The following is a 9247-nucleotide window of genomic DNA, read 5'->3' as shown; positions in this document are numbered from 1 at the left end:
TCGCTTGCCGCCTCCAGATTGCCTCGGTCGCTTGCTCGACGGCTGCGGCGGCGACGCGGCGGCGGCGGCGTCGCCGAGCCGCGTGGCGGCGCCGGGCCGCGAGTGGAGCCAGCTGAGCAGCTTGGCCGACAACAGCTCGCGAGACCCCCGGCCGCCCGACTTTTGCAGCTTGCCCGCCAGCCAGCTCTGCAGCGCCTGTGGTTAATTAATAGTTAGTTAGTCGTTAATTCGTGGTTAATTAATAGTTAATTAGCCGTTAATGAGCGCCGGCTGCGAGACGCCGGCCAGCGTCGCCACGCTGCCCATGGAGAGGGAGGAGGCCGCGATCTCGGCCTGCACGGCCTGCCTCACCGCAGCCTCCGGCGGCACCGCCGGCATCCTCCCCACGGACCCGCCCCCGCCCCCTCCTACGACCTTCTTTGGCGTCGACGCCTTCGCCTTTGGACCGCCGCCACCTCCTCCGCCGCCCTGGCCGCCGCCGCCGCCGCCGCCGTCTCCGTCGCCATGGGTCTCCTGCTCGCTGCTGTGCTCCGGCGCGGCGTCCTCCGGCGCGTCGTGCTCTCGCCTGGTGGAGACACTTGGTTGTCAATGAGGCGGTCGTATCAAAATTTTGAATGAATCGTCCGCTCTCGCCTGGTCAGCTCCGACAGCAGCGACGGCTGCCCTCGCGGCGCCTTGGCGCGCTCAGTGGACCAGTCAGGCAAACGCGCTGTGTGGGACTCCTTCACTCGCGGCGTCAAGGAACTGTCTAGGAAGTGTCTCTCCTGCCGCTCGACGACGTCTAGGAAGTGTCCAGGAAGTGTCTAGGAACGGTGTCTAGGAAATGTCTAGGAAGTGCCTCGGAAGTGTCCAGGAAGTGTCTAGGAACGGTCGCTGCGTCGCGCGGCGCCTTAGAGTGCCGCGGTGCGCCGGGGCTCGCAACGAGGGAGATGCCTAATGAATGGAAGGAGGGAAGGAATCAAGGAATGCAGATCAAGCCGAGGCCTCCGCCACGAGGCGGGGGATGCCATAGTCGCGGGTCGCGTTGTGTAGCGTCTCCCGCGACGCGCGCTCTTCCTGCAGATCGGAGAAGAGCAATGAGCAATCCCCTTCTCCCCCCTTCTCCCCCCTTCTCTCCCCATCTCTCCCCAACCTCTCCCCAATCTCTCCCCATCTCTCCCCGTCTCTCCCCGTCTCTCCCCGTCTCTCCCCATCTCTCCCCATCTCTCCCCACCCCTCCCCATATCTCCCCAGCTCTCCTCTCCTGCAGATCGGAGAGCATCATGATGCCGCCCTCCGCCTCATATCTCCCCATATCTCCCCAGATCTCCTCTCCTGCAGATCGGAGAGCATCATGATGCCGCCCTCCGCCTCATATCTCCCCATATCTCCCCAGATCTCCTCTCCTGCAGATCCGAGAGCATCATGATGCCGCCCTCCGCCTCATATCTCCCCATATCTCCCCAGATCTCCTCTCCTGCAGATCCGAGAGCATCATGATGCCGCCCTCCGCCTCATATCTCCCCATATCTCCCCAGATCTCCTCTCCTGCAGATCCGAGAGCATCATGATGCCGCCCTCCGCCTCATATCTCCCCATATCTCCCCAGATCTCCTCTCCTGCAGATCCGAGAGCATCATGATGCCGCCCTCCGCCTCATATCTCCCCATATCTCCCCTGATCTCCTCTCCTGCAGATCCGAGAGCATCATGATGCCGCCCTCCGCCTCATATCTCCCCATATCTCCCCAGATCTCCTCTCCTGCAGATCCGAGAGCATCATGATGCCTCCCTCTGCCGGGGCGGCGCCGCCGCCCGCCTCCTTCTCCTCCTTCTCCTTCTCGCGCACCACGGAGTCGAGAGGGAAGAAGTGCTGCTCGCTGCCGCCTGTGGCCAATCAAGAATGAATCGCAACCTTGCTGATTAATGGAGGGGAAAGAAGTGCTGCTCGCTGCCGCCTCCCGCGGCGTCTGGAAGCCGGTCGAGCTGCACCTATAAAAAAGAAACTCCGCTGCGAAAAAAGAAACCGAAACCCCGACGGCCGAGCTGCAACCGGTGCTAGTTGCGTTGAGTGGGTGTGGGTTGAAAACATGTGGGGTGGCGAAACCCGGCGATCGGCCGTAAATACGCGGCGCAAGGAGGGCCCACTGCCGCGCATCGGTTGGAGTGGTACGCGGCGCACCGGCGCTGAGTTGGCGGGCAGCAGCGCCGGAGACATGCCAACCACGACAGAGGGCAGGCAACCCGATGGCAGCAGAGCCGGCGACGGGAGGACGCCTATAGACACTTCCTAGACACTTCCGAGACACGTCCTTGTTCACAGCAGAGCCGGCGACGGGAGGACGCCTGGAGGGAGCGGCGCGGTGTGAAGAGAGGCGGCGGCCAGGAGGAGGGGTGGAAGGAGGGGAAGGAGGAGGAGTGAGTAGCGGCGGTGAGAGGAGAAGGAAGCGGGGAGGAAGGAGGGGAAGGAGGAGGAGTGAGTAGCGGCGGTGAGAGGAGAAGGAAGCGGGGAGCAGAGCTGCAGGGTGGGATTGTAATTCTATTCAGCAGGGCAGGATTGCCGATTCCGGCGCAGGCGGAGGCGAGCCAGGGCGAGGGGAGCTCGTCGCGCACTGCGGCGGTCGAGCCGCTCGACGAGTCGTCCGCCGCCTGCGGAGGGGAGGGGCGCCGTGTGAGGGTGAGGGAAGGAGCAAGGCGACGGACAGCACAGGGAGCGGGCGGCGGGCCGTGGGGAGAGAGAGAGAGCAATGGAGCAGGGACGAGGATGTGGCGTATCTGAGAAGCGGAGCGGCGGCTGGACTGCGCGGGAGGGGCGCAGCTCGCGCGAGGCCAGCAGCCGGAGGCGCGGCACATCACGCGCCTGCTGCAGCGGAGACGGCAGGCCGGAAGACACTGGATTCAGATCAGAGGCCGGCTTGGGCAAGCGCGAGCGGCCGGCAAAGGCGGGAGAGGCATCAGGCGGCGGTGGCATCGATTCTGAAGCGTGGCCGGCCGACGCCGGCCGCATCATGCAGCTCTGTTGAACCACGCCCAGGCCGCGCCGTCTTCGTCGACCGCGGTCGGAATTCTTTTCTTGGCGACTATCAAAGTCATCATCTGTCCCGCGTCCACCCATACCGCGTTGGTGTCCAGTCCGAGCCTGACTGTTGTTCATCTTTCTACATACATACATCAAAGTCCCGCGTCCACCCATACCGCGCTGGTGTCCAGTCCGAGCCTGACTGTTCTTCACCTTTCTACCTAACCTAACCTAATCAATGGCGACACCGTCATGCTCGCCGCACAACAGCAACCATTACGCGGCTGGCGGCGACCAGTCAGTTCGCAGCGCAGCTAGCAGAGGCGCGGGACCAGCACGGTCCCTTCTATGCCGCCACCCTACGACGAACTCCTCGAGGACATCACGGGCTATCGCGATTGATTCTGGAGATGTGATTCTGACTCGGTAGGGTGCCCACAGGACCCCCCAAAAGAAAGGAAACAAGAAATGGGCCACCCCCGATCGCAGCACTTAGGTCTTAGCTGTGCATCTATAGATGCTTGTGGCGTCTAAGATGGAACGCGCAACAAAAGACACGGCTTTATTTATTTATTTAATATGGTATCTTTGATTTGAGATGAAAAGTGCGTCCTAGAATGCGTTTTTTTGCATATTCTAGGATGCATCTCGGTAAACAAAGATGCCCCCCCCCCCCCCCCAGACGGACGCAGCGCTCCCCTTCTGCGCTCGGCGCTCACCCGTCACCGAAGAAAAACACGCCAACTGCGGCACAACAGGCTGCCCTGCACAAGGCTGCCTAGCACCACCTCACACACCCGACTGAGCCGCTCTCCCGCTTCGTCACTTCTTGCCCAGCTCGCGCGACCGTGCCGTCGCGGCGAGCACCGCGTTCATCACCGCCGCGCGCATCCCGCCCTGCTCCAGCGCGTGGACGCCCGTGATTGTCGTGCCGCCAGGGCTCGTCACCTGGACGGGCCAGAAACTGCTGAAAGCGAACTCTGGGGCGCCAGCCTGCGGCTGTGGCAAGGCTCGTCACCTGGTCCTTCAGCTCCCCCGGGTGCTTGCCTGTCTGCAGCACCATCGTCGCCGCGCCGCGAACGGTCTTCGCCGCGAGCGCCTAACCGAGATCACCCGAGATCACCCGAGATTACCCGAGATTAGGCGCCGCGAACGGTCTTCGCCGCGAGCGCCGTCGCGATCGGGCGGGTGAGGCCTGCGCGCACGCCTCCGTCGGAGAGGGCCTACTCTCGGGTGACTTCGGGCCATCTCGAGGTCGCGCAGCCGCACGCGACGAGCCGGCCGCAGCTGCCTCGATAAACTGAAAGACGTAGGCGGGGCCAGAGCCTGACAGTCCCGTCACCGCGTCCAGGTCGGCCTCCTTGACCTTGAACGCCGTGCCGAGAGCGCCGAGCAGAGAGCCGACCGTCGCCTGATTCTTAATCATTCATTGGTTACTTCATACGCCCGCCGCCCGCACCGCAGAGAGCTGACCGTCGCCGCGTCGGCGGCGGAGCACGCTGCGTTGGGGGCGTAGGCGGCGGCAAGCTCGCCGACGAGGCACGGCGTGTTTGGCATCACCCGCACCACGCGGGCGCTCGAGCCGAGCCACCCCTCGAGCGACTCGATCGTGACGCCCGCGGCGATCGAGACGACGAGAGGATTGGTGCCGGAGCCCTTGATGTCTGCACACACGTCCTCCACCATCTGCGGCTTGACGGCGAGGACGATGAGGTCGGCGAACAAGGCGACGTCCTTGTTCGAACCGCCCGACGTGATGCCCAGCTCCTCGGCCAGCCCATCGACGCACGGCTGATACGCGTCCGATGCAATCACGCAGTCGGCCGGACACGTCTTCGAGCTCACGAGGCCGCGGATCATCGCGCCGGCCATCATGCCGGCACCGATGAACCCCACCTTGACCGGTACCATCCCTTCGCTGCACAACACCATTCCTCGGCTGAGTTGGAGAAGGGACGGGCCGCGCAGCGACGGGGAGGCGTCGCGGCTCGTGGCCGCGGTGACGGAGGCGATCGGGCGCTCGGGGAGGGGGGGGCGGGGGGCGTGAATTTGTGTGTACGAGTGTTACCAAACATGAGGGGTGAGTGTTAGAGTTGTTTGGTATTGCTAAAAATATCTCTCGAGTGTTCCTCGAGGTCGTACATGTACAACCCCCTCTCTCTTTTCTCCCAGCAAGCTATAAGTACGTTCTCTCTCTCTTGAGCACTTGAGCACTGGATAGGGTCGATTCCGCGTGGTACGGGACCCCTCGATCGTCTCGCCCTCCCTCACTGGTCAGGTCGTATGGTACACCGGCGTCGGTGTGCATAAGCTCGGCTTTAGCCCCCAGGCGTGAGTGATGGGAGGAGGACAGGGTCCCACACTAGAGGGTCATCTCCTCCCGAGATGTGTCTTGATTTGCCAACAATATACCTAAGACCGAGAGGGCGTTCTAATCTAAGAAAAGAGAAAAAATCTTGTCACGCTTCCCATCAATCAAAGCTTCCCTCTTTGTGCCGCGTCCCGTGCCCCCGAGTTCATTTTATAAAATTCCCTCTGGCGGGTAAGGTGAAAACACGCAGGCCTTGGTGCTGCAGAAGCTAGGAAGGACCGCGGCGATGTGAGGTGTTGTCTACTCGTAGTTGTTAGAAGCATCTGGACTAGAGCGTCTGGATGGAAGTCCACAACGTGCACCTTTGCTCGTCCTCTAGCAATCTCCGCCGACCGCGAGGCCGGACTAGACCGTGTGTGGGGTCATGTGAGGTGTCTCTGGTCACTCTCCTCAGGGGCTAGCCGCCAGCGGCCAGCCCTATCTCGCACTCACGGTTGATGGACAATTCAATGTGTGAGTGTTTGCGAACAGAGGCACGTGTGCTAATTCTAGGCCGCACGTCGTGGCACTATGACGAAGGTAGACGTGCGGCTGCAGCGCGCAGTGCCAGTGCGCGCCAGTCCCGCGCCCAGTAGAGAGAGAGAGAGAGAGAGAGAGAGAGTGTGGAAGCTTCGATCCCAAGGGGGGGAGCCGAGCCCACTCATAACCAACTCTCAGGGGCAGTAGGTGGGCGAGCTTCAGGCACGCTCATCTCGATCGTCAAGACGTCGCTACGCGCGGTCTTCCGCGGGGGGAGCTGCGTCGACGGGTGCGGGACCGCGGCGCAGTCAGTGCCGTGGCGAGGCCTCCGGCTGTTTGCGGCGGGCGGCTTGCTGGTCGCTGCGATGGCGAAAAACTCGTCTCGCCACACGCCAAGGGCTTATGCTCTGGCGAGACGTGAGGCGCATGCGCCCAGGAGGGGAGGGGGCATGTGTAACGACACTGCTAGAGATGCCTTTCGGGGCCCAGAGATAAAACTTCTGTGATGCCATGCGTGACCTAGTAGTGTCCCCAGCTATGGGCGTGTCCACGTTGGAGCCAGGTGTGGTGTGGGCGCGAGAATAGCTCCGCCGTTCATGGAGGCAACCGATGCGAGTCGACTGGTGTGTGTCGTCGTGGTTTCGTATCAAGAATTCTCTCTCTCTCCGCGCCCAGTCCTGTGCCCAGTGAAGAAAGAAAGACTAAGAAAACAGACAACCCAAGGGAGGGATGGGAGGACGGCACGCCGCCACCACACAGGGATTTTCCCGTTTTTTTTCGAGAGGGTGAGTGAATTCTTTTTCACTATATATATATATGCCCTAAATTGCCGAGTGCTGGGAGACGCCGAGGCATTCAGCGAGGGCAAAAAAGGCGCGAGCCATGGGTTCGGTGGACGTGAGCGACGGTGGAATCTCCACGGCAATCGCCTCGGTTCGAGACGACGGCACCGATGACATGTACGCCATCCTGAAATACGACGGCAAGGCGAGCGCCGCCCGCCCGAGCAAAGCATCGCCTCTGCAGCCCTGTCTCTCGCCTCTGCCGCGATGGCGCTGCACGGCCGCCGCAACCGACCATCAACGCCTCCTTCTCAGGCGAAGCTCATCCTCCAAAAGACCGGAAGCGGCTCGATGGACGAGATGGCCGGTTCACTCTGCGATTCGCCGGCACAGTGTGTGCTGCTCGGGAGCCTTCTCGGAGGCGCCGCGGGGGCCGCCGTAGGCGAGCTGGATGACGGCGAGGTGCAGTACGTCCTGCTGCGCGTCGAGGGCGGCCGTGACCAGGAGTCCAAGGTGTGCCCATGCCTGCCCCGGCGTCTGCTTGCCTGCCGCTTGTTGCCGTCGCCGAGCCACTGAAGAAAACTGGCACACGCCCGCACTCGCACCAGCGCACCCCTCTGAAGCCCGTCCTCGCTGATTCGGTGCAGGCCGTCAAGTTTGTCTTCATCACGTGGGTGGGCGCGTCGGTGCAGTCAGCCCTCTCTGAGACACGACCGAGACATGACACGTCCGAGACACGTCCGCGACACGTCCGAAACACGTCCGAGACACTGCACCGCCGGGGCAGCGAAGAGCTAGAGTGGTCGGCTCCCGCAGTGCAGGCCGCCACGGGCTTGCTGGCGTGCGCAGACCTGCAGCCCAAACACTTCCGAGACACTTCCGAGACACTTCCGTGCTCCCACCCCTGGCCAGCTCCCAGGCGCTTGGAGAGGTTGCACGGTAGCTGGACGGCGGCACACAGCAGCATGGCGACGCCAAAGGTCGCACGCACACGGACCAGCTAGAGGACGGGCGGACATATCTCCCCATATCTCCCCATATCTCCCCAGCCAGAGGACGGCCGGACACGCAGAGGTCTGGCGAGTAGAGGCCCCGCCCACCCAGGGTACCCGCTCCGAGGACCCATTTGAGTCACTCGCCGCGGCTCGGCTCCTCGAGACCTCGAGAGAGCGTGCGTGTGCCTCTCTTCGCCAGGGCTGCGGCCGACCGTCGGGCAAGGCAAAAGAAGACACGCACTCGGCGACACCGCGGCCGCGGCAGCCCTGGCAGCGAGCCGCGCCAGTGCGTTCATGCCTGCTCTGGAGCACGGGCGACGGGGCACACGCGCACTCGCGGAGCACACACGGGGCATTGCAGTCAGGGAACCAGAGCTGTTGCCCGGCCGGCACAGGTGGGGAGGGGTGGCAGACGGCCCATACCCCATATCTCCCCATATCTCCCCATATCTCCCCATATCTCCACATATCTCCACATATCTCCACATATCTCCACGTACCTCCCCACATCTCCCCGTACCTCCCCATATCTCCCCATTTCTCCCGATATCTCCCGATATCTGCCCATATCTCCCCATATCTCCCCATATCTCCCCACATCTCCCCGTACCTCCCCATATCTCCCCATATCATCCCATATCTCCCCATATCTCCCCATATCTCCCCACATCTCCCCATATCTCCCCACATCTCCCCATATCTCCCCATATCTCCCCATATCTCCCCATATCTCCCCATACCCCCCCCCGCACAGGTGGGAGGGATGGCAAAGGGGCGTGTGGCTAGCCACAAGATGGCGGTCAAGGCGAGTTGCCTCGAGATGGAGCCGAGATGACCCGAGATGGGCCGAGATGTGGACTGGCTGACTAGCCGAGAGATGATGGCCGAGATGTGCAGCCGAGGTCTAGCCGAGGTCTAGCCGAGGTCTAGCCAAGGTCTAGCCGAGAGATAGCATTATTGATCAATTACTTAACAGCGGGACCCTGAGTATTGTAAACACACCGTGAGGCATATCGGTTCCCTGGGAGTTCACTAGCGCTCGCTTGCTCCATTAGGTAATTGCAATGCGCGCCTGGCGGGACACCTGCATTACTGATCCATGAATTACAATGAAGTAACTGCGGTGCGTGCCTGGCCGCAGGACGCCCTCGGCTGGACGGTGGTTGACATCCAGGCTGACGACAAGGAGGGCCAATAGCCGAGATATGGGGAGATATGGGGAGATATGGGGAGATATGGGGAGACATCGAGGCTGACGACAAGGAGGGCCAATAGCCGCTACGAGCCGAGATCAGCCGAGATTCGCACCTGAGATCAGCCGAGATCGGCCGAGATTCGCACCTGAGATCGGCCGAGATTCGTACCTGAGGGCGTCTCGTCATCTGGCCGAGATTAGCCGAGATTCGCCGAGATTAGCCGAGATTAGCCGAGATTAGACATAGCCCGGCCGTGAGCGGCGCTTGGCGGTGAGGCAAGAAGCACAGCCCGTTCGTTTTCTTTTCTGCCCTAGGACGACATCTCAGAGGGCGTGATCCGCGAAAAGCTGAAGAAGGCGCCGGGCGCTGTATACGGCCCTCGCATGGACCGGTCGAATGGCGTTGGACTCGTTGCTGATGTCACCTCAGGCGCCCCCCCCCCCCCCC

General features: G+C 62.3%; 2 protein-coding genes across 2 annotated transcripts in view; one reads left to right on the top strand and one right to left on the bottom strand.

The window, feature by feature from the left end:
- Positions 1-3641: 3641 nt before the first annotated feature.
- Positions 3642-4699, bottom strand: EMIHUDRAFT_363767 (pyrroline-5-carboxylate reductase). The gene is made up of 5 exons (XM_005786124.1): positions 4462-4699; positions 4288-4393; positions 4141-4219; positions 4019-4067; positions 3642-3948 (listed from the first exon to the last, which is right to left on the bottom strand). Exons 1-5 carry the CDS (start codon positions 4681-4683, stop codon positions 3820-3822), a joined length of 585 nt encoding a protein of 194 aa, XP_005786181.1. The 5' UTR covers positions 4684-4699; the 3' UTR covers positions 3642-3819.
- Positions 4700-6671: 1972 nt separating this feature from the next.
- The window catches only part of EMIHUDRAFT_441472 (hypothetical protein), a 4617-nt gene continuing 2041 nt past the window's right edge, over positions 6672-9247 (top strand). Inside the window, exons 1-7 of the mRNA XM_005786123.1 lie at positions 6672-6814; positions 6925-6976; positions 7052-7122; positions 7257-7295; positions 8359-8409; positions 8746-8790; positions 9115-9167. Of these exons, the coding sequence (XP_005786180.1) occupies positions 6710-6814; positions 6925-6976; positions 7052-7122; positions 7257-7295; positions 8359-8409; positions 8746-8790; positions 9115-9167 (416 nt within the window). The 5' untranslated portion in view covers positions 6672-6709. The remainder of the gene's footprint in view (positions 6815-6924; positions 6977-7051; positions 7123-7256; positions 7296-8358; positions 8410-8745; positions 8791-9114; positions 9168-9247) is intronic.

The sequence above is a fragment of the Emiliania huxleyi genome, assembly GCF_000372725.1.
Source record: "Emiliania huxleyi CCMP1516 chromosome Unknown EMIHUscaffold_154, whole genome shotgun sequence".
NCBI lineage: Eukaryota > Haptophyta > Isochrysidales > Noelaerhabdaceae > Emiliania > Emiliania huxleyi.
Note: the sequence above shows the minus strand (reverse complement) of the source record. Positions and strands in the feature narration are given on the sequence as shown.